The sequence below is a fragment of the Mirounga angustirostris genome, unplaced genomic scaffold (assembly GCF_029215605.1).
Source record: "Mirounga angustirostris isolate CCGP_5_RB_7025 unplaced genomic scaffold, mMirAng1.0.hap1 SCAF_2, whole genome shotgun sequence".
Lineage (NCBI taxonomy): Eukaryota > Metazoa > Chordata > Mammalia > Carnivora > Phocidae > Mirounga > Mirounga angustirostris.
Window position 1 is genome coordinate 6,363,568 of NW_026991710.1, and position 24,782 is coordinate 6,388,349.

The 24,782-nt window shown below is 43.7% G+C and overlaps 1 protein-coding gene across 3 annotated transcripts in view; it reads left to right on the forward strand.

Annotated features, from left to right (window-relative positions):
• The window catches only part of STX18 (syntaxin 18), a 117,618-nt gene that overhangs the window by 47,264 nt on the left and 45,572 nt on the right, over nucleotides 1-24,782 (forward strand). For all 3 annotated transcript variants that reach the window (XM_064584259.1, XM_045881501.3, XM_064584260.1), the window contains exon 2: nucleotides 24,175-24,242. In XM_064584259.1, the coding sequence (XP_064440329.1) occupies nucleotides 24,175-24,242 (68 nt within the window). The remainder of the gene's footprint in view (nucleotides 1-24,174; nucleotides 24,243-24,782) is intronic.

Genomic DNA, 24,782 nt, shown 5'->3' on the forward strand with positions numbered 1-24,782 from the left:
TGTCTTACACATACAAAGCACTGGATTGCAGTGTCTCAGTGGGAGATTCGGTATATTGTTATTTTGCGGCAGCGGAGAGCCCGTGATGTACAGAAAGAGTACCTCCAATAGTTAATTGGACAGATCTAATTTTACATCTCTAGCTTATCTGAGCCTCAGCTTTCTTACTGATAAAATGGGAAAGGTGATAATATTAGAGGATTGTTGTGAAGATTAAATATGTGAAAATATGGAATGTGTTCTGCCGTGCAGTAGGTTACCAGAAAGAAATGCCTCGGGTGACTGGGTAGCTCAGTGGGTTAAACAGCTCACTGTTGATTTCGGCTCAGGTCATGATCTCGAGGTTTTGGGATCAAGCCCAGTGTCCGGCTCTGTGCTCAGTGTGGAGCTTGCCTGAGCTTCTTTCTCTACCTCTCCCTTTGCCCCTACCCTCCAAGATATTAAAGAAATAAATGCTAAATTCTTTGCCTTGTAAATTAAATTCTAGTTACCCATAAAACTGGGATGTGGAAACTTGCTTGAAAATACACTATTCAGGGCGCCTGGGTGGCTCAGTTGGTTGAGCGACTGCCTTCGGCTCAGGTCATGATCCTGGAGTCTCGGGATCGAGTCCCGCATCGGGCTCCCTGCTCGGCGGGGAGTCTGCTTCTCCCTCTGACCCTCCCCCTTCTCATGTGCTCTCTCTCTCTCTCATTCTCTCTCTCTCAAATAAATAAATAAAATCTTAAAAAAAAAAAAAAGAAAATACACTATTCAGTTTTTAGTCAAATACAAAAAGTCATAGAATTTCTGGAGCTCAAATGGGCCTTAGGGATCAGGGAATGCAGTCTCATCCTTTTCCAAGCAAGAAAACTGAAGCATGAAGAGGTGACTTGACCAGGGGCATGGAGATGCCTTCTTTGCCTGGAATACTCCTGTATCCCGTGTACAAACAGGTGGTTAACAAAGACTTTCTTACTGCCGGGATTATTGCTTCTTTTTACTTCGTAACATCTGCATTATCACCTCCATCGACTCTTGTGTGTGTTCTGTAACCTTTCAAAACAGCGTTGCAGGCCTAGAATATCTGACCCCGAGGCAGGGTTTTGGCTGTTAGGTAAAGTCCTAAAGGAAGCCGTTATGGGACACGGGTTAAGAAGGTGGGAGAAAGAGCATATATTTAGCTTGTTGATTTTTCTTACATGAGAGGGAGAAGAGCCAAGAACATACCAACAAAACAGTAGTTCAGTCCATGAACCTCTTTCCAGTTCTTGTGCTTTCTGTGAAAATGGGGTTCTTGTTTCTTTCATAAGTTCTCGCATGTGTGAGGTTAAAAGCAGAGGGGAAAAGAGGGTATTACAACTTTACTTCAAGGAGACACTGATACTTTGTTTTTATCAAACATCATACTGTTAAAAGCTTCAAAATGGCATTATGCTTTGAGATTATTTTAAAACTAAACAGCTTTTTCTACTAATACTTCAGAATAGATATTTGGATTTCTGTCCTTGTTGATGACTATAATTTGAATTAAAAGTGAAACCAGTTCATTGACACATACTACGTATTGTCTGATTTGGGGCCTAGTTGCTAAGGGGGAGTGCTGCCTGCAATGAAGATGGTAAGATGTGCCGTTTTCTGATATCACAATAGGAAGTCCTGACCCCTGTGCCCATCCCTGTGCCCATCTCCCCTCCCCTGTTGTCATCCCCTCCCCCCGCCAAAAGTGTGTTTAGAATCACCAAGGTAATCACACTCTGGTGTCCAATGCAGTGGAAACTACCTATTCATATCATTTATAATTCCTCATCATTTTCTATCCCATTTTGCAGCTTATTACCTATACAGGACATCTTGATTCTCTTAAATGCTTGGGGAGTTTTTCCTTTGAAGAACTGTGAAATTAGCTATGGACGGCATGGGTAGAAAATGCCAGTGTCTTTTCCAAAAAGTTGGGTTGCTTAGAGAAAATGATAGATGTTTCATGTTCTTAGCAGTGCCGAAACTCAAGGGGAGAGACACCTATTCCAGATCTCTTCAGACTCATTGTCTGAAAGCAGAAACATTTATAATTTGCACTTTACTTGGTGTTTACAATATACTGTATGAAACACTTTATGAATATTTAATATTTGGTTTTTGACATGATCATCGATATCTTTGTTTCCTGATTCTACACTAAGCTCTTAACCTTTTTTGTATTTATCTCACTTTTCCAAAATGAAAAGTCCAAATGAGGGGGTTTTAGAAAATATAGTGGAAACAGAATGTGGCTTAACTTTTAAAAATACTCATTATGCAGCAAAAAACCTAAAGCTATAAAATTTAAATCTCGTGAAAGTTCACCAGATTTCTTCAAAACCTGCGTTGCATAAGCCTTGAAAGCTTTGCCATTTGACCAAGGTTTGAGGAGCTTGTCTTGACCGTCCCTCAAGGGCACACATTCTCTCAGGCTGCTGGGGAAGAGAGCGGTCTGCCGGGAGACACGGCTGCCTCCCCACATGTACCCGGCTGGCTTCTAAATCTGAGCTAAACTTCGTAGTCAGATGGTGAAAGAATTCAGAACCTGTCTCTGCCTCAGTGCGTGTGAACTAGAGAGAGTCATCATGGGGTGAAGTTTGAGTTATGAGGTGTTGATCAGTCTTCATATTAAGACACAGTGAATAGTATTTCTAGTTTCCTGATGAAAACAAAGTGAGTTCTGCTGGGCGTGGTTCTCCTGATTGTTACTGTAAATTCTTTGCTTGCTCTTTTTATACCCACACTTAGATAATCTACAAACAGCGTTTGGATCCTGTGTGTTTCACTTTCTTTTCTTACCAGACGTTTTCAGTGGATGTATTCCCTGAGCAAATCCTTTCCAACAAAGTATTTAGCTTTGTATGCACACAAATTCAAGAGCCAATTAAACATGTCTTTGATTAATTTATCACAAAGAATGCTACCTTGAGTTAAAACAATTCTACTCTGTGGAGAGAGTTCTTTCTGTTCAAAAGAGGGTCCTTATTTCTAAAGAGCTGAGCTCTGATTTTAATTAAATAAGGAGCATTTTATGCAATTTTTTTTCTAAAGCTTAAGATTAATTTCTATGGTTACTAGGGATATAAATCTCTAGATTGCTTTAAAACAAAGATTTTTGTTCAGGAGAGAGTTGACAGCTCCCTTTAAGAGAAGCTATTACTTAATTTTACTTTTCTGAGTTTAAACACATAAAAATATTTGTAATGATACCCCAAAGGCATCATAAAAATGTAAAATAATTGTACTCTAAAATATCTAAAATTACAGGAAATAGACCTCATTTTAAAAAATGAACTGGGATTCGTGGGTTGGGGAACTGGGGTGTGACATACTTCAAACCCAGAATCTCTTGTCAGGAGACTTTTTTTTTTTAATAGTAAAAAAAAGTCTTTTCTGTTGCCAGGCATACAAACTTTAAAATGTGCTCGTTCTATTAGGAAATATTTCTTTATAGTTTTATTACCTTTAACGTGTGTTACTGTATTACATATATGGATGTCTTAGATCCCCTTTGAGAGACAAATTTCTGTCTCTGGGATTAAATGGCATCACTTGGCTTGTGGATTAACTATATCACAGTTAGCTTTTAGACCGTTTTTAATGATTATTTAAAAAGCACATAGCCCAGTTTTCTAAGCAGCTTTGAACAAGGGCAGCATAAATAGTTTCTAGTGTTTTACTTACCTAAAGTATATTTCCTCTCTCAGTAGATACTGTTAACTGATACATTGTTCCCAGGCTAAAGGTATGTCATATTTTAACAAATGTAGTGTAAAATCTGTAGTAGAGGTGCCTACAGGGAGAAAACCCCAACTTTGTAAGTAAATGAATCAATACTTATCCTCTTTCCTCCTTTAGTATTATAGTATCAGATTTTTTGCTATTTTCATTTACTAAAATTGTAATTGGGTCTTGCGTAGTAAAACGTCTTCTGTTTATTAGGAAAAGTAAAATTAGATTTACAAAATATTCACTGAAGTTTTGAAATAAATGGCATTTCATATGTAATACGAAAGCTGTTGAGACTAGATATGCCTGAGTTTAAAACATGCCTGATTCAGGAATGCTTTGCATTAAATGAGTTTATATTTTGAGAGCAAAACGGGAGAGAAAGAAAACGTTCCCTCCTTTTTTTTTTTTTTTTAAGCGACGAGAAAATTAAGTTGAGTGCAGATATTGAAAGCGCTGTAAGCTGAGTGAGCAACAAAAGTAAACACTGATTATTGCACATGTACATTTGGACCAGTTTACTTTTATCTTTCTTTTTTTTTTTTTAAAGATTTTATTTATTTATTTGACAGAGAGAGACACAGCGAGAGAGGGAACACAACAGGGGGAGTGGGAGAGGGAGAAGCAGGCTCCCCACGGAGCAGGGAGCCCGATGCGGGCCTCGATCCCAGGACCCTGGGATCATGACCGGAGCCGAAGGCAGACGCTTAACGACTGAGCCACCCAGGCGCCCCTACTTTTATCTTTCAAGCGAAACATTTCCCACAGTTTTTGTGGGTTTTTATTTAAGTTGGGAAAACTTTGGAAGTTTGTGTGAAAGTATAAATAAGTTTGCGAAAGTCACGATTAGAGTCTGATAATAAACACACAGAAAGTGAATTGGGGAAACTCTGACAGTCAGATGTTACATTTAATAATGTTTTCTCCCCAGAGGCAGTTGCCTAGAGAGGGATGTCAGTTTCTGTGACTCTGAAACACACACTTTGGCTGTAATTGAAATAAGGGTTAAATAGGAATTCTTCAATATGGATGAAGTTTTGCATTGTTTTTAAGAGCCTTAGTGATTGTTCTAGGAATCCCCAAAGTGCCCCTTTTCAACGATAGGCACAGAAATTACATATGTATTTATAGACTCCAACTAAAAAAATACATACTTAGTTGCCAGGAAAATTTAAACAGTTTTTTTTGTGTGTTTGTTTTTTGTTTTTTTTACAAAGTAAGCATTAAATTTTAGCATATATGGAGATTAATTTTGCAAGGAGGAAAAATTTTTTAGTTGGTTTAATTTTGAAATAGACCACAATCAAGAGTATAAATAAAAATAAAATTTAGAAACCTTAATCTAAAATTTGTTTTAAATCTCACCATTAGGACATTGACCTCACAACTGCAAATTGGCATTTTATTTTTAGTTGTTTATTCCCCAATTCTCAGGGAAATTTGTCCTTTTTTTTTTTTTTTTTTTTTTTTTTTTTTACTGTAATGAGACTACATGGAGAAAGAGAACACTTTACCAGTCATTAGGTTTGGCACTTTTGAAATAGTCATCAGATACCAATACGTAGTATAGAGTTTTTGAAGGATTTGAACATTGTAGTTTGTCCTTTCTTCAGTAGGATGCTACATGTGTCCCTTGCAAGTGTGTATGTATTTGGGGGGACAGTTAGTGCATTTTGATGACAATTTTATTGCTTACAAATTGATGATGTGATTTTAACTGAAATTTGTGTCTGTGATAAGAAAGGAAATTTTTATATATGTGGTGTTTCAGATGCTTTACCTAATGATCTCAAAAGCTGTTAAAAGGGATTTAAATTGTGTATACTGGTTTTACTTTTGAAGCTTTCAAACTGAGTTCTGAATAGAACTTTCAAATATAAGACTTAAACATTTTTGTGTCCAAGTAAAACAGTAAATCTTAAAAGTAGGATGAAGAGATACAATGTGATTCTCAAAATCGAAGTCTGTAATATATAGCTCAGGATCTAACCATTACTTTTCTAGGTATTTTTATACACAGATTTTTCTCTAGCAAATGATTTCTTAGGAACTAAATTATTTCATGCTATTTTGAACACTTAATGAATTTTATCAGGCTAGTCCCCATTTTATAAAACTTAGCAGTTAGCAATTTGCTGGTTTTTTTCTAAATCCCAGAAACCAGTCAGTCTTATTTTCATTTTTTTCAAGCAGAGGATGTTGAAATGTTTTGTAACTTATTACTTGAAATAATATTTTCTGCCCTTTTTTTGTTGTTGTTTTTCTTTGCACGTGTACAGAAGTGCTTTAAGTTTCATGCCTTATTTACTCCAAAGAAGACCATAATGAAGGAAAGGAATCTATATTTTTTGGAAGACAGGGAATGATGAAGCAGGCCCTGGGTTTTGCATAGAATTTGAACGTTTGTATTCCTGGTTGAGGCTGGCTCGCTCTGCATTTTATTCCCATTCACTCGGTTGAAAGATGACTTTGGAGGAAAGGCTGGGTATCTTGTTACCAAACCCTCTTTCTCAGAGCTTCATGATAAAATGCACATTATGTCCTTTGCTTTTGTTTTTACCAAGAGAGGAAAAGAAAATATTAAAGCAAAGCACTTATACTTGTGGGGTTTGAGTATTATCAAGCAGTGTTTTCTGTTGAATGTAAATTATTGGCATCTATCAAGTGGTATGGAGGTTGAGTGTATGTTCTCCCTTTGTACTGCCTGTCGTTGATTTCACTCTTCTCTTTGCTGATGTGAAGCAGAAACTGGACAAGGTAACAGTTTTGATGATGAGATTAGAGGTAGCCAGGCTGTCTCCTGGCTTTTAGAGAACCTTATAAGCTCAGGGCCACCCCTTCCCCTTGTTTAGATATTACTTGCTCTTTTGAGTTTCAGATTACAGGAGCAATTGATCTGCATGACCTATCTTAAGAACTTTAACTTTGCAGTGGAAACTTAAACCAAATGTATATCCTCAAGAGACAAATCATCTTAAAACCAGGCTGTTGTCATTTTGATGTACTGTACTGTTTGTGGAGGAACAGTGTGGTGCAGGGCACCATCTGGTGGACTGGAACGGTACTTGCCGCGATGGGTGGAAGATTTGGAGAACTAGACTATGTTGATCTAACTCTTGCCCTGGGCTTGCAAATAAGGGGTTTCATGTTGTTCCCAGCTCATAATTTCTACCCAGGGCTAGGATTCCAGAAGAATGAGATTGGGAGCAGGCTGTGATATGTCAGCTTTATTTGTGGTTTTCCCACTTCTGTAGGTGTACATGCTGGTCCTTGTCATCTTCACAAATATTTTTTCCTTGTAGTTGATACTATAATTCGAATAAAAAGATCGTTTTTTTTAAATGTCAATAGGGCAGCATTTCATGTTTTTGAGTGCATAAGTTTAACCTGAGTAATAAAAATCTGCCTTTGGGTAGAACCTGTTTGTGGCCACAACCTTTATGTTCACCTTTTGTGGGGAGGGTTGCTTTTGGTTACCAACTGTGTGCCGTTGTTGGCTGCTTGTTACACAGGGGGTGTGCCTTTGGTGTCTACTAAAACGTTTGCAAAAACTTTGAGAAAATTCTGTATTTAAAAAAAATTTTTTTTTAAAGATTTTATTTTTTGACAGAGAGAGAGACAGCGAGAGAGGGAACACAAGCAGGGGGAGTGGGAGAGGGAGAAGCAGGCTTCCCGCCGAGCAGGGAGCCTGATGTGGGACTCGATCCCAGCACCCTGGGATTCATGACCTGAGTCGAAGGCAGACGCTTAACGACTGAGCCACCCAGGCGCCCGAAAATTCTGTATTTAAAAGAAAAAAAAAACTTCTAATATATCATAACGACTAGTTTTAGGTATAGCTGTTCCTTAATGTTTATTTGAGAATGACACATCCTTGATAAAATGTATCACCCATTCAGCAGACATTTGTGGAGCTAGGAAACTTGCCAGGCTTTGGGAATCCAAAATGAACAGGACACAGTTCTTTCTGGACACACACTTTTTAAAAGTCTTGTAATTTTCACCACAAAAAGGAGTGACCATATTCTTGGGATGTGGAATGCACTGCCGCGGAGTATAAATGTGTTTTATGTGCTTAGTATTTTCTGCCAGGGACTGGAAGGATTTAGAAGACATTTAGCACAGGCCTTTGGAGGAGCTGATAAACAAAACTGACCAATTGGCAGCTTGGTTGCAGCGAGTTTGGCCTGCGGCCAGTGGTAGAGGCCTGCCCAGCCGCTCTTTGGTCTGAGCGGTTCTTCAGCTCGAGCCTTAATGTCCAAGAGCCCAAGTTTGGAGGTGCAGACTGACGAATTTAAGAGCATAGGCTTTGGAGTGACTTTTGGAGTATGGACCTGGGCTTTTCAACTTGCTAGAAGTATGACCTGGGGCAGGTTTCTTCACAGCTCTGTGCCTCAGTTTCCTCAGCTGTTTTTCATCTGTTAAATGCAAGGGCTTAACACAGCGCCTGACACGTAGTAGACGCTAAATGTTTATGATGCTGGTGACAACGATCAGTTCCGTCGCCCCTTTTCTGCACGTTGTAAGGCAGACGTGTGGGTGGCTGTCCTGTGCTCGGTTCCCCGTCCCCCACCTGCAGGCCCCAGGGCCCGTGCCGCCTCCACCCGTCCCTTGGTGTGACTGGTCAGTGTTAACTGTCCTGACAGACTCTGCAGACGGATGGCCAGCCCCTGTCTCCTGGTGCTGAGCGGCTCCTTACGCACATGGCGTCTGCAGGAAGTTTGTGCCCTCCTGTGTTTGAGCCTGTTGTACCATGTTTTATCATCAGAGGCTCTTAACCTGAGTTCCTGTGAGCCAAGAGCCTCTGAAGCTCAAAATGGTAAGCAGAAAATCTGTTTGTATCTGTGGGAATATTTATTTTCTGTAGGGAAGAGATCAGATACATAGCTTTTGTCAGAGGCTCACAGGCATCTGTGTTCTGTAAAAAGGTAAAGAACTGTAAATATTCATGATTCTTCCTGGAAGGGCAACTCAAGAAGTTAAGAATATAACCTTCCCCCCGCTCCAGTGAAACACAAATTTGAATTTTACACTATTTGTTTTGTAACATACATAAACAATTTTAAAGATAGAGTTAAGGTTTTAATTTGAGGAACTCAAATATAAATGGAGTGTGCTTTCCTCTTAGCCCTCTTGTCAAAGTTCTGAGGAGAACAGGAAGAGCCAGAAATTAGGAGTACAGCTCTTTGAGCCCATTATTTAGCCTCTCCCATCTAGAAAGAGGAAATAATAATGGTCCCCACCTCAGAGGGTTCTAGTGAGGATTAAGTGGGGTCATCTGGACAAAGCCCTTGTAGCTCTTTTTGGCATCATAGTAAGTACTGCATATTTGCTGTTACCATTTTGTTGAACATTTACCCAACAACATTTATAATATATACACATTAGTTGCCTCTTCTGTTCTCTATTTTACCTACGCCTTATTGAACAATTATAAATATTTCTAATTTCTTATGACCAGACTCTCCAAGGTTCTATCTATAACTGAATTGCCCTGAGTCCGAAAACCTGAGTACATGAGGATCGCAAGGACGTAAATCCTTAGACTTGTGCTGAGAACCTGGGAGAGCCTAAGAGGAGGAGTCCAGCACACCTGCTCACGAGCACACTGGGTTTTCCAAAGGAGCAGAACAGATATGGGGCTGCCTGTGGAGCGCAGGTGTGCACGGGGGTCCCAGAAACGGCTCCTGAAGGAGAGTACCTGCAGGGGGGAAGGGAGAGAAGATGTGGAGGAGAGTGTTGGGGTGCAGGAGAGGGGCAAGCTGGGCACTGGAGGTGCATCCCACACAGACGGGACTGGCAGGAGGTGAACGGTGTGCCAGCGGTGTGTGCTGTCTGCTCCCCAAGTGGGTGCTGGGGCCTGAGGGTGGGCTGGGCTTGGGACTCGCCGGCCCCAAGCTGGTTTGTTTCCCTGGGGCCTCTTCTATAAGAGTACCTTGCTCACTGCCTGGGAGTCTAGCATCCAAGAAGGAGCATTGGCGTGCTCTTCGTGGCCCCCAAACTCAAGCCAGCCGCTTCCTCTGATGCACGGCTGAAGAAACAGCCATCGATTCCAACTCTGGCGGGGAAACGAGCTGTTTGGAACGGATTTCGAAAATGTGTGCTGGAGCCCAGTGTGGTCTCTTCTGTCGTGTGCATGGTGTATGCTTTTCACCTTCTGCACGGAAGTCAAGCCTGACGTCAGGCGACCACAGGCTGGGGCCTCTCGCAAAGCTGCGGCGGGGAGTGGAAAGCAGCAGAACGGGATGCGGCGCAGATCCCTCCAGCAGCCCTTCCCCTCGCCGCAGGTACCACGGGCCGTACGCGGCGCAGCCCTGTACAGATGCTCCTCGCATCGGTGGCTTGTGGTCGTCTTCACAGCCATCGTCTCACTCATACGCTCAGAGGTTACGGCTCGAAGAGGTTCAGTAACTGGCGCAAGACCGTGTCACGGGTCAGTGACCGAGCCGTGGCAGAGCTGGGTCTGGATTCCCATCTGGACTCACATCCGCCCGGCCGACCGGGACTGGGAGGAGTGCAGCCTCTGTGCACACTCTGCACACACACGCTCCACACGCATGGTCGCTGCACACAGTCTGTACACAGGCCTCTGCACACACCGTGCACGCGGTCTCTACAGCCGCAGCCTCTCTGCACACACTGCACAGTCTGCACACGCAGTCTCTGCACACTCAGTCTCTGCACACGCAGTCTCTGCACACGCTCTACACCCGCAGCCTCTCTGCACACACTGCACACAATCTGCGCACAGTCTGTGCACCCCCTCTGCACAGTCTCCGGCCCAGACGGGTTTTGGATGGGATCTAAAAAGCGGTGTGAAGCCATGTAAGACTTGGGTTGGAACTTCCTGTTCTCCTGGCCCTCCTCTGTCCCTCTCTCCTTCTTTATTACCTCCCATCTTACTGTGCCTGGCCCGTTCTGAGTCTGACATATTTGTCAAGGGAACAAATAAAAGAAAGGTTTCCAGGCACACAGAAAAGAAAGTAGTGATGATTAAGCAGCCTGGGCTCACGAAGCAGGGGCCATACGCACCCCCCAGCCTCATTTGTGTCGGGTTGCTAGGCAGATAGGTGCGGGGAAGATCTGCTTTCAGAAGGCAGTTAGCAAAGTCTCCACAATATTTTTGTGGACGAAACATTGTTTTAAATGGACTGAAGATTTGGACTGTTGGGGCATGTGTGGCTGGTTGAGCTGCTTGTCCACAGGGAGGAGACTAGAACTCCTTGCTTCTCTTTCAGCCCCATTTTTTTAATTGATTATTTTTAGTTACAGATGTCTTTAGTGGCAGATGATCAGAGTCGCAAATAACAGGAAGTGGGGGGAAATAGGAATATAGTGAAGGCATAGATTATCAGCAGCAGTCATGGAAGAAATAATTATAGTTGATAAGAAGTAAGTCTCACTCGGTGACATGAAAGTGAGCATGCTCTTGGGTAGCATTAATAGAAGCCCAGAAGCTAGAACACGAGGGTGATGTTTCTGCTTTTCTCTGCATTTCCTGCTGACACACAGAATATTGAGTCCGTTCTGGGAACCACATTTGATTTTTGAGGCCCCTAAATTGCAACATTCAGAGGAGATTAAAGAAGGCTTGAAGGGATTGAGAATGTTTAGTTTAGAGAAGAGAAAAGACTCACAGAGGGGTTGGGGTGGGGGACACAATAGCTGAACCCAATGCAGAATGGAAAAGAACTTTGCATGGTTCCAAGTGGGGTGGGTGACCCGGAAGAGCCAGTGTCCAGACAGTGGACTCCCCACCATCAGACAAAGCAGGTAAGCGTCATCTAGGCCCTTTCTGGTCTTTGAGAATCCAGGAAGGGAGAGATTTACTTGCTTTATTCCCTATGTATCACGTGGCATGTGCAAGGCACGGAGAAAGGCCAGAGAGACCAGGAATGGACAGAGTTTGGAAATGGGAACATGCTAGCAATGCCAAATAAATGAATGCAGTTTGGGGAGCTGAAGAACAGGCATTAAAATGTTTAATTAGTGTGATCACGAAGACAAGGAGATGTAGAGAGAAAAGTTGAGGTCAGAAGAATGAGGAGGAAAAGGCTGGGAAGGTGATAGGCTTCTGCTGTTTCTTGAAGTTGAAGGAACCTAGACCTGTTTTAAAATGAAAGCTGCCCTGAGCTCCCTGCGTCACAAAGTGCTGTCTAGTGCTCTTTCAGGTTTTGAGATTAGGGTTTTGAGATCCTGAGCTCTTTGATTATCTCATTAACACGAAGAATCCAAGATTTTATTTTTTTAATTTCTAAATTTCTAAAAGGGATAGATGCTTAATATTAGAAGAAATACTTTTTCAGGTTGCTAATATGAGCCAGTAGGCCCCCAAATTCATCCCAACAAATGTTAGTCATCCTTGTCTCCTAGTTTAACCATCCCAACTGTTTGCTACTCAAGACTGAAGCCACAATAGAAGGGTGGAAATAGAAACATCAGTCTCTCTCCTTTTTTGTGCATACAGTTCTCATTCTCCCTCTCTCCATGTGTCTGTCTGTCTTTCTCAACACAGTCTGAATTCTGAAAACTGCAGTCCAGTAAGTTTGGTATTGGTTCTCAACAAAAATCCAGAACAGGTTATTTAGGTACTGATTACAGTTTTCTGTAGGTTATGGTCACCTGTGTCTTCTTTCTAATGAGGTTTCCAAACTGATGAATAGAGCACTTTATATATTGAACTAATGATAACATATGTTTACATATATGTTTATATTTACATAGGTACATATGTATATACATACGTATACACATATATATGTATACATGTATACATATATATATCCAAATAAGATTTATAACATTCAACTAACAGGCACAGCGTGCCTCAAGGAAGGCTTCACGCAGAGAAAGTGGGAGTGAACCCACAGTGCTGTGTGTTAATACCTTCTTGGGCCCAGCATGTGAGTAGAAGACTGGCCGCTGAGAAAGAAGACACTGCAGGCAGAGAGAACAGTAGGTGCCAACGTGCAGAGGCAGCGAAGAGGAGGCCGCATGAGGGAAAGGCTCTGTGGGTCTAGAATGTGGGGTGGGTGCGGGAAGGGCCGGAGGGTGGACGGTGTTTCAGTTCCTTTGGCAGATGTTGAACAAGCTGAATGGACAGGCCTGGCTGTCCAGTTTAATTTGTGGGGTAGAAAAGAGGGAAGAGTCTGAAATGACCTGAGACTTTCTAACTGGAGAACTGGAGAGAGAGAAGCTCTTTCTCTTTGGGGGAACAGGAACAGGCAGCACTAAGTAAGCCGGGAGGGTTGAGTGTCAGTGGTTGGATCATTGACACTGGGGGCCGCATTGCTCTGGAGGCACCAGTGGGACTCGCAGTGGAGGTTGGATGCGCTCACCTGGAACACAGGAGCGGGGCAGAGGCTGGGTGGACGGGTTCTGTAGAGGGTAAATGAAGCTGCGGATGGGAGTGTGTGCATGCTGAACCTAGTATGCTTCACGGGTTAGCAAAGGCAGAGGAGGCAGTGAATGAAGGTAAAGAAAGTTTGCCAGAGGTTTAAGAGGAGAACCTGGCGAGAGTGGGGTCCAGGAAGCAGAGAGAGGATGGAGCTTCAGGAGGGGGAAAGGGAGGGAGAGAGCATCAGGAGTTTGAGATTACAGGCAGGGGGTGGCCAGAGCCCCCGCCACGACTGTCACCCCTCCAGTGCCCCATGGTCATTGAACAGTGGCGGCGGGGGAGGGGGAGTGCTGGGAGGGGCTCAGCCCCCGACGCTCGCTTCCTAAACAGTTGCTGAAAGAAAGGAAGCAGGAAAGGAATGGGTTCACGTAGGCGGTCCCTTAGCAGACCGGCGGCTGTGGCCCAGAGCGCCAGTGGAATGTCTGTGGCCTTGCCAGGCTCTTTTGTGGGTGACTAGTCGGTGGGGAGCTTCTCTTGCTTGGGGACCCAGCGCAGACAGCCCCCGCTATGAGGGCTGCAGGGTCGCCCTGCTCCAGAGGCGCCTTGGTTCTGAACTTTCAGCTGTAATTGGTATTGATGTATTTTCAATTATGACTGAAGGGAGTGGATTCAGGATTTAGTTAGTGGGTCTCCAAATGAAACTCGGGAACACAATCCTTGTGAAAAATCATTTTAGCTTATCAGTAGTTGGCAAACATTTATACAGCAGTGGTGGTTCTGGCTGCGCCTTTGGCTGCATACTAAACTGAACAGCAAGCTGTGTCCACTGATTGAATGAAAAAAGTAATGATTTTGTGTTACAGGGAACCTTTTACAATATGCCAGAGGGACCTACTGGAGTCTCTTTAATCTTGAACAATGGTTGTTTCTTGCAGAGGCAAATTATGCAAATCGGTACTTAGTGTTTCATAATCAATCAGGTCTTTGTTGGAAGTGTTGTGAGTGCCAGCAGAACAGAATTCCTAGCATGGGAGTGGGGGCTGTGGGGGCGTGGCTTGCAAGTCAAACCACTGCTGTGACCAGCAAAGGACACTTGTGACCGCTTTGAACTCGCCCCACAGTTAAAAGGCAGTCATCCTTTGAGAAGAATCCCACCGTTTTGTACCGGGGTTTTTGTTTTACAGTTTATCTTGCTTTGGGTAATTTACAAAGCACCCGGGAAGGAGCAGCGCGCCAGGCTGGTCTGTGGGGGACACACGTAAACAGAGCTGGGCCTGCCGCCTGGGATGGCAGATGGCAGCCATGCGCCTGGAGCTCCCTTTGTGTCTGCCCTGCCTCGAGTGCAGGGTTTTCAAGTCGTCTTGGACTCCTCCAAGTGCACGTGTGTATTTTCAAACAATGTCGTTCCAGCTTCGGCCTGCGCAGAATAATTAACCTTTAATAATCCTTTGATTCTAGATCAAAAAACAAAGAACCAGGGAAATCTTAAAAGCCCTTGGGAAGAAAGGGTGATGTGTTTTAGAGTTCCTGTTATTACTCCAGCTGCAGTCCTCGTGTTGCCATCTAGTGGATAACGTGAAGTATGAGCCGCCGGACTGTGCAGTTTTACCCCACTCTTCGTTTTTGAAAGGGGTAGAGAATCAATCTGGCTCGTAACACTGAATCATTATTGAGGAAAGGCTTTGGACCAGGCGTATGCCTGAGCAGCTTACGTCAGATAGACACGAAAATGTTTTACAACAAGATGCTAATGTCTCTGAAAGAGATCTTCCTGAAGGAGGGGGCCTCAACCTGGCCTAGAAGAGGCAGAGAAGACTTTTAGGAGGTGTCTCCCTTGAGCAGAGGAGTTGAGGCAGAAGACGGATTGGTTGGAGGTTGGGGGGGGGGGCGGCTTCAACTCCGGAGTTGTGCACAGGGAGAGGGACCCCCAGGCCCCAGGCTTAAATTGGGTCTGATTTGTCGGTACTGGGGAGTCAGTGCATACTTTTAGTCAGGAAGTATGTGGGAAGATTTGCCTTTTTTCACTTTTTGTCTGATTACAAAGACTATGCATACTAATTGTAGGGAAAAAGGTACAAAAATGTATTAAGAAGAAAGCAAAATCTCCAAATCTCACCAGGCAGACAACCATCAATATTTGGATAGGCAATCTTTTAGGTTCCTGTCTGTGTGTGTACAACTTTAGGTGCCATTTCCCGTCTTTTCTGTAAATGGGTCATGCAGTGTGTGTTTTGGGCAAGCTTGGTTCCCACCTCCATCCCCCCAATAATACGCTTGTGGCCAAACCCGCCATGTTAGCAGCTCAGATTCACCCGGGGTACCTTGCACGATCTCACGGGTGCACAGGCTGGGATGTTTTTGGTTTTGTTTGCTCCCTCCTAGTAAAACCTTTATGTGTAAGGACAGGTGATGTGAGAATCTTTTTTTTTCCCCCCCTGTCAAATGCATCTGATTTAGAAACCACACTGCTTTTATGATAGATGGATTGTGGAGAATTTCAGTGTCTTGATTTGGGGAATGAGTCTTATTTAAATATAGCTACTTAACAGTGAACTCAATTTATGTTCAGAGAAAGAAAGGAATGAAGGAGTCAGATGAATACCTGTCGTTTTAGAATGCAGTTCGAATCACTTGTTGGGTGAAGTGTCAACTTCCTGACGAAGCCAGATCCTGGCTGATCCTGGAGTGTGGCTCTTAGCTTTTACTGTCCCATAGCTGTAGCCCGTGCCTTTAACTAGAACAACTCTGCTCAGCATTGGGTATTTTCGATCTCAAAACATTCCATCTACACTCGCGGTAAAAGCAAGTCTCACAGACGTGCTGTGCTCGGCTGGGACAGCAGGGCCATCTTTGTGGACACGCAGAGACTAGAAGCACACAGGCTCTTGGTTTGGGAGTCACAATCTCCCATTTCTTTGGAACCATTTACGCGGGATGTATACCTCCGTGTCTTCTCATCTGTGGACTGGGATCGTAATGGAACCTACCCCATGGGGTCGTGAGGAGTAAATGAGGTAGTGGGTGCAGAGCATTTACACTGGTGCCGGCCACGTAGTATGCACTCAATAAAAGCTGGCAGTTAGCTCCTGCTACTATTGGATTTCAAAATAATGTTTACCTCCTCTCTTTGTAGTGAAGCCCGGGGAGATTAAGCAACTTGCTCAACATTTCAGTTGGCAAAGGTTAAGAGTTCAGGGGAGCTTGTAAAAGCACCCCTTTCTTCTCAGCCCAATTTTGGAACCACCGGAAAGAGAAATACAGGAGTCAGAACATGACAAAGCCACATGGGGAACCTGGCTTTAGATTTGTAGCCAAATACGGGGGGAGCTTGGGTCAGAATATACCCACTCTGCTGGCTGGCTGATGTGAACAGAGGGGAGGGTGGGACGGAGCTGAGCATGCTCATTCCTTTGTCCAGATCATAAACCAGTTAGTCAAGTTGCTCCTCCCCCCTGAGGCCAGGAATATTGGTCCTGCTGAAGCCCCTGCATGTAAAGCCTAAGGAGTGGGGATCAGGGTCTCCCTCAGCAGTGGGTGGTGAAGCCGAGGTCAGAACCCAAGAATCTCTGCCCTCCCTGGATTTCTTACCCATTTCTCTCTTGCCCACCCTGCTCCGCCCAGATCCACGCAGCCTTTTGCCCTGAGTCAGCTCCTCTGCCCGCACCCTGCCCGACCTGTAGGAGGCTGTAGGGGCACTCAAACATGGGGAAGAAAAGCAGTCTGGGAGGTTGTCTTCATTGTTCCTTTAAGCCATGTTTTGTGGTAGTTTGATGATTGATACTCAGAACGAACCGGTCAGCATTGTACTGCTGGTCTTCCTGACCGTCCTGTTTCATTGCTCATGTTTGTGGGCCTTCCGCTCCACACCTGGGTAGCTTTGCCAATGCCACGCCTGCCATGTTGCAAAACCCAAGGCACGGCAGCTGACCTGGGAGGAGAGGATGTGAGCCAGTGGAAACATTCCCTTTAGATACATGAATATTCCTGCTTTAGCATCTAGGTGACTTAAAATGAGCACTGTGTGTGGAAGCCTTTCTTGCAGATCTTTCTGTATCCACTGTAGTTAAAAACATTTTTAAATTCAACATTGTACACACATACTCTCACATGAAACCCAGCTTATATTACTGTGAAGGAAAAACCTCAAACTTCTGTAAGCTAAATATTAGTAGTCCGACTAGTCTTTGACAGTATAATACAGGATGAGTAACTTCACCCTTTAGTCACACAGATCTGTGATCAGTCCCAGTTCTGCCTCTTGCTAGCCTTGTAACCTTGCATGGGCCTCAGTTTCCACATTTCTTAAATGGGACTGAGGTCATGTCTGATTCATCCAGTTGTTCTGGGAGGATAAATGACGGCACATGTTGACTGAGCAGTTTCCGCACGGCCTGACACACCCATGGCGGGTGCTCAGCAGAGGCAGTCACTGTTCGGTGTAAGCAAGTATGTAGTGCACTGCTGAATAGGAGAGAGGAAGACAGGATCAGCTTGACGTTGCTCACTCGGATACCTTTGTCCGTCGTCCCCTCTGTGAATATTGTACTGGATGGACTACAGTCGTGACCTGCCCGCCATCTGTGCTTCAGTTTGGAGGTTAGGAACTCAAGCCTGATACGTAGAATGCCTGGACTCCACCCAGACTTCACTCCATGTGTCCCTAAGCACATTATTTATCCTGTCTCTGACTCCGTTTTCTCACCTGTAGAATAGGCGTGATGGTGTTACCCATGATCGTGCCTGGGAGAATCAGGTGAGTGAGCGCACACACGCTCCAGGAGTACCGCCTGGCTCACGGTCTCCGCTCAGTGAAGGCTTTGTTGTTTTTTGCTTTTTTGAAGGGGCATTGAACCTGGTAAATGGAACTTTAAGCAAAGATTGCAAGTACTGAGAAATAAAGTAGGTAGAGATTTTGCATGGAATTTAGTTTTTGGTTCAAGTATGGATTATTACTAGTTTGGCAGCAGAAAATCTGTACTTCGAATGACTAAAAGTGTTGGGGGCAAGCAAATGTTAAATGGGAGATTTTTAAAAAATAATGTTTCTATTAAGAGAGATTCCAGATATATACTGAAGTAGACAGAATGGCATAAGGAACCCCCATCTACACATGTGCCCCATCTTCAACATGTACCAACTCATGACCCATCCTGCTTCATCTGATACTCCCTCTCCCCCATATTGTTTTGAAGCAAATCCAGGGTATCATATTTGACTTGTGAATTTTTCAGTATACATCTCTAAAAGATAAGAATTTTAAAAACAAAAAAGTAAAAGTAATCCTAATGCTTGCTGTTATCATACCTAAGCAAAAAATCATTATAATTTCTTAATAGCAGCATTAAGTGGGAGTTTTTCTTTAACTGGTGAAATAACCATACACAGCAGACATTAAAGTAACTTGAATGAAACTAGAAAATACCAGCATGTCCTTTAATTTAATGGTTTTGAGGGAGCCCATGCTGGCTCAGCATATTTAGGGGTTACCAGCTCTGCCAGTAATACCACCTCTCTGGGCTTTGGTTTCTCTCCACCACGAAAAATAACCTATTTCAACAGGGTTGATGTGAGAGTTAAACAAAATAACCTGCTTCAAGTGACTGGTACAGTGCAGATAGTAAATACATCATGCACTCCTTTCTTCCTTTTCTCTTTTAGCTACAGTTCAATTCTTAAAGTACAGTTTATGTTAGAAATGAAGGACACTTCTCACATAATATGGCAGTGTAATCAGTCCACGGCTCATGGCCATAGAAACTCTCCCATGGTGGGCCGACTGTCAGTCAGATGGAAGATGATCAGCCTTTTGAGAGCAGATAATCTCTTGTCAAGTGTGTTAGGTTGCACGTCTTCAGTAGATTTTACCTTCTGAAAACACACCCCGCTGACTGTCTAGGGGAATTATTTGCACAGATACCCCGCATGTTCATCTTCCTTTGTTTGTTCACAGTTGTTTCGGGGCAATCTTGTGATACCTCTGGTACCTTTTTGATCCAGCTCGTACGTCAGGAGTTACCAGATCTTGAAGCCCTTTCTGTTGGTTTTTCAACCCCCACAGATTCTTTTTTCCCCCCTCCTTTCTTCATCCAACATTTATTCACTACTGGAGATGAATAGAGGGCATAGATCCTGACCTCAAGGAACTCAGCTGAAGTCTAGTGGGGGGTCACAGGTAAATACTTCTAATGTTCTATGGGAAGTGCTAATGGGTATCTCTAAAATACTAAGGAAGGTGTTAGGGAAGGCTTCGTGGAGGAGGTGACGTTAGGTGGAACCTGGAAGGATGAACAGGGATTCTTCTGGTGGCATGGAGTTGGAATAAAGAAAGCAGGCAGAAGAAGAGCAGTCACAGAGGCACAGAGCTATGAAGATGGTGTGTCCTTCATCTGCCCGAGGCTGTGATGCGCCCCACAGCATGGCTCAGCCCCCAGAACACTCCCTGGTTTTAGCCCCTGCATTTTGTCACCCACCGGTCCCACAGACTTTTCCAGTGACCTCTTGTTTCCTCCCAGGACCCTCTCCCTGCCCTCCTCCCCATGTCATTCAGTGATACCAAGACTAAGCAATCGACCCTACTTTCAGATCTTTACGGGGCAATAAGACTTTCATTTTACTCTGATTTCCATGTCAGACTTAACACTGGAATGGCCTTTCTCCTTTTAAAAGTAAGAGGCATTCTCTTTGGATACACACATACGAGTGGTTCTTTTAAAACGAGCACTATGTGTAGAAGCATTCAAAATGGAAAGCATACAAGTACTCAACCTCTAAAATTTTGAAAACGTAAGGGCCATATCAGAATCATATGAAATACACTATCTTTGGCAGTTTATTCTCAAAAATAGGACTAAGCACAACAGTGAACAGATCAGAGCTTGGCCAAGAATCTTTACAAAGATGGTGGTGGTCGGGTGATTAAACTGTCAAATCGTTCATGATGAAGATAGCCCTATCATATAATGCTATTTGGGACTTAAGGGTGTCTATTTAGATAAATCAAAGACCTATTGAAATTTTTTTTCTTATTGATTTGTTGTGATTTTTGTATGTATGTATTTATTTTAGGAATCTGATAGAATTTCAAGGCTGTCAAATACCTACAGAAATCTTACTGCTCATTTATGCATTTGAAATATTATTTTGTTCATTATCCTCACGTTAAGTATTGAGTTATACTGATATTGTTAAGTCAGTAATTAATACCTCTTAATTTACCAAGAATTCCATTTAATACTGAACAAGCTTCAGTTTGTTTTAATAAATTTATTTTATAGAAGTTTGCCATTACAGAACATGAGAAATTGGGATCGCATTTGTTATACTTGAAGTGAAACCTCTTCTAATTATGTTTTTTGAGATGCCTGTGGGGTCTTCTTGCCGCTGACACTCACCCTGTTGCACCATTGTAACCTGGTAGACTACAGCCAGCTAGAGGTGCGGGTGGGGGGCCGTGGGGGGTGGGCGGTGGATCTAGCCTATGTGCTAGATTCCTTTGGACTTGTTAAAACTTTTTACGGAAAACTTTATGACTCCTACAAAAAAAACCCTGTTAACCTACTTTGAATGTTTGTGTGCCGCACCTCCCCCCTCCCCGCCATGCATATGTTGAAGCCCTAATTCCCAGTGTGATAGTGGGAGGAGGTGGGGCCGGTGGGAGGTGATCAGGTCATGAATGAGATTAATGACCTTATAAGAAGAGACACAGGAGAGGTGACACCTCTCCACCACGTGGGGGTGCCGCAAGAAGGCAGCTCTATGCAGACTGGGAGAAGGGTTCTCGCCACACCCCCGGTCTCCTGGCACCTTGATCTGGGACTTCCCAGCCTCCAGAACTGTGAGACTGTGTTGTCCTGTAAGCCACCCAGCCTGTGGGATTGTGTCACAGCAGCTTACACTAAGACAAGGTGTATTAGTTTCTTCTTGCTGCTGTAACAAGTGACCATAAATCCAGTGGCTTAAAACAACAAAATTTATTATCTTATGGTCTTGTAGGCAGAAGTCCAAAATGGGACTTCCTAGGCTGAAATCAAAGCGTTGGCAGGGCTGTGTTCTTTTCTGGGGAGACGGTAGGGGAGAATCCATTTCCCTGCCTTTCCCAACTTGTAGAGGCGGACTCTGTTCCTTGGCTCCTCCCCTCCATCTTCAAAGCAGGCAGTGTTGGATTGAGTCCTTCTCCCATGGCATCACGCTGCCTCTGTCTTCTGCCTCCCTCTTCCACATTTAAGGGCCCTTGTGATTATGCAGGGCCTACCTACCTAGATAATCTCCCTATTTTAAGGTGGACTGATGAGCAACCTTAATTCCATCTGCTACGTTCATTCTCCTTTGCCCTGTCACGTAATATAGTCACAGGTCCCAGGGATTATGCGTTGCGAGGGTGGCATTACTCTGCCTACAACAGTCAATATAATCCTTTGGGGATTATTCAATACCCACTGTTTATTCAACACGTAGTGAAAGTTTGTGAGGCTCTGCTTTTCTCCAAGAACAGGAAAGAGAAACGACCCTTCGCCTTCTAGGAGCTGGCCATCTGGTGAAGGGAAGTCAGTCTAAAACGAGTCATTGTGGCCTTCTTGAGGGAAGGGTGCTGAAATGCGTATATATGCCACATTCTGTGGGCGAGTGGGGTCTGGCTGTGCCTGGGAACACAGAGTAGGGAAGAAACGAGAGGAGAAGTTTGCGAGGGAGGGAGGTTGGTAGGGTATTCCAGGAAAAGGGAGAACCATCTGGATGTGCGTGTTGGGAAGTCCTGGGACTTGGAGCCTGGAACCTGGTGGGGAGTGTGGAAGGGACTGAGGCCACACGGGACTCTTGGAGCTGGACTGGGAAGGGCCCTGAGTGCTTTATGGGAGTTTGGGCTTGACCCCATTGTTTAGGCCCAGAGGTTATGGTTGGCTGCCCTTTGGCAAATCAGCCGCAGAGCTGCTTCCTTTGGCTGCAGCATATTTTAAATCCAGAGTTCACCACTGCCAAATGTACTACCGCCATCCACTTCCCTTGCTTTACTCGTGTGTGCTGTTTACCTGGCCCCTTGTAGGTAGGGGTTGGGGAAGGGGATAGAAACCATTGAAAGTTTAGAACAGGAGAGTAACGATCAAATCGTATATGTGGTGCGGTAAACACCTTGTTTGTACTTCTCTTAAATGTTCTCCCCACAGTCTTAAAAGTCAGATTTTATAATGCATTTAAGTAGAAAATAGGAATAAGGGTATAAGGAAGGCAGCTATGTTGTACAGGAAAACATGCTGAACTTGAACTCAGACCGTCCTGAGATTACCTTTAAGCTCTGCCACGTGGTACATGTGTCACCTTGGATGAATCACTTAGCTTCTGTGAGGCTCACTTTCCCAGACTGGTTAATATTAGAGAGCACTTTTGTCTGTGCCCACAACAGGGCTGTGGGGGGAGAACGAGGTCGTGCTAGTGAACGTACCTCACAGGGCCAGGGGTGTCAGGCAGACTCTCAACCCTTGTTTGTTACCTGGTAAATTAGTGAATGTTATGGCCGTTCTTCATTTTTAGTTTGAGTTCTGCTCTTCAAATGCCTGAAGGTACTTTTCTGAACCATATTTATTATTTATCTAGACTTTGTGGGAAATTTAGCTGAACCCCTATTGACCTGTCTGCAGGCAAACGCTGAATGTTTCCTTTGTGATAAATACTATCTTTGTATTTAGACATATACTCGTTCCACAGATACTCAGTGACTACCCTCTGTGCTCCGTGTTGTGCTTAGAACCGCGGGGAAGCAGCCCAGCCCCTGCTTACATGGTTCATAATCCCACTGATGGAGAAGCCAGAGGATGGGGCCATGTGTAACTTCGTGCCACGTGGGTGGTATGCAGAAGTGCTTTTAAGTTGAGAGCAAAGCGAAAATTAGCCTGAGTTGGCCTTGACAGAAAAACTTTCATGGAAAAGATGAAAGTTCAGCAGACCCTTCAAGGCTGGTGTTATGTATGTTTGGAATAAGTACAAAGGGCATTAGGAGGAAGCTAGTGTGAGCAGTGGTCAAAGGACAGAGCAGGCCACCAGCTTAGTTAATCATTCTTTCCTTCTGGAAGCACTTTTGTCTTTGTCAACCATGGTTGTAGGTTTCTTCCTACCTCTTTTTATTTTATTTTACTTATTTTTTAATCCCTAGCTCCACATGCTGACACGTGGCAGGTGCTTTAGGGTAGGATTTTGTTATACTAGATACCAGCCATCACAAATAGAGTCCTTTATACCTTTGTGTCATTTTTGTTCATCTGGGGAAGTAGGCCATTGGGAAGATGGAGGTTTGCTGTGTTGGGTGGGATCCAACGTTGCCCCTGAAGCTTTTAACTCTGCTGCTCTGTGGAGCCCTTTCTATAAACTTGATTTCTCCAGCCTTAGCATCCATCCCCAGGACACTCGGAAAAAGGAGTATTTGTCTATAAAATTTTAGGTATAAGACACGTAGGGAAAGGAATTGGCCTTTATTGAGTACATGCGGATAGTTACTAGACATGCATTATCTCATTTAATCTTGAAGTTCCTTAGAGATCATCCCTTCCTAACATCTTGGATCATATCACAACTCTTATAGGAAGAGGGAACTGTCAATGAGAGACCAAGGCCCAGGAATGTGGGTGACTTTGGGGAAGTTAACCAACAAGTTAGTGATGACAGATGATCCCTGAACAACATGGGTTTGGATTGTGTGGGCCCACTTATATGTGGATTTTATTTTGATAAATGCAGTACAGTCCTATAAATGGATTTTCTCTTCCTTATGATTTTCTTAGTAACATTTTTTTTTTCCTCTAGCTTGCTTTATTATGAGAATACAGTATATGATATATATACAAAATATGTGCTAACCGACTTCTGGTCAACAGGCTACTAATAGTTAAGTTTTGGGGGGGTCAAAAGTTATATAAGGATTTTCAACTGTGGGGGTGTGGGCGCCCCTCAGCCCCTCATTGTTCAAGGCTCAACTATACATGAGAATCCAAAACCAAAGTTGTCCAGTTTGTAGCTTCAAAGTTTGTCTACAACCTGCATTCCGTCCTCTATTAATTTAAAATTTATTGCAGGTGAGTGTAATGTATCTGTCCATATAACTCTTTGCTTTCTTTTGATTCTAGATTTCACACATTGGCAAACTGAGAGATTTTCTTCTGGAACACAGGAAAGATTATATTAATGCTTATAGGTAAGTGCATATTTTTTACCGTGGCTTTGGTGACTGAATTCTTCCCCACATCTGTATTTCTATTGAGCCTCTTATCCTTACTTTTTACTTACTAACTCAGAGTTGTCTTGGGGAGGATCAGTTTGGTGGTGGTATATGCAGAGCAGGCAGGAGGAGCTCCTGTATCCACGGTAGGCTCTGCTAGCCCGCATGCCCTTGGGGTCATGATATCCCCACAGTGTGATCTTCTCTGCTGATGCTCCCACGTGTTTGTATCTCTGTATGTACCATAGACGTTATGAAACACATAGACACGAATGAGACACCGGTGTCTCAGTACGTGCTTATTGAACAAAGGATGGAACGGTGCAAGTCATGTAAACACGCATGACAAGAACTCTTGCATCTAGAGAGGGTTTGGTTAGGTTGCTTTTTCAAAAGAGAAAAGCATTTTGATTGAGACTTCCAAAATGGGTTCTGGAATAGACTCCAGCTCTCAGCAGATGCAGGAGTATTACAGAGCAGATACTTGTCCCCTGTGCTTCCCTGTGCTTTTGCACC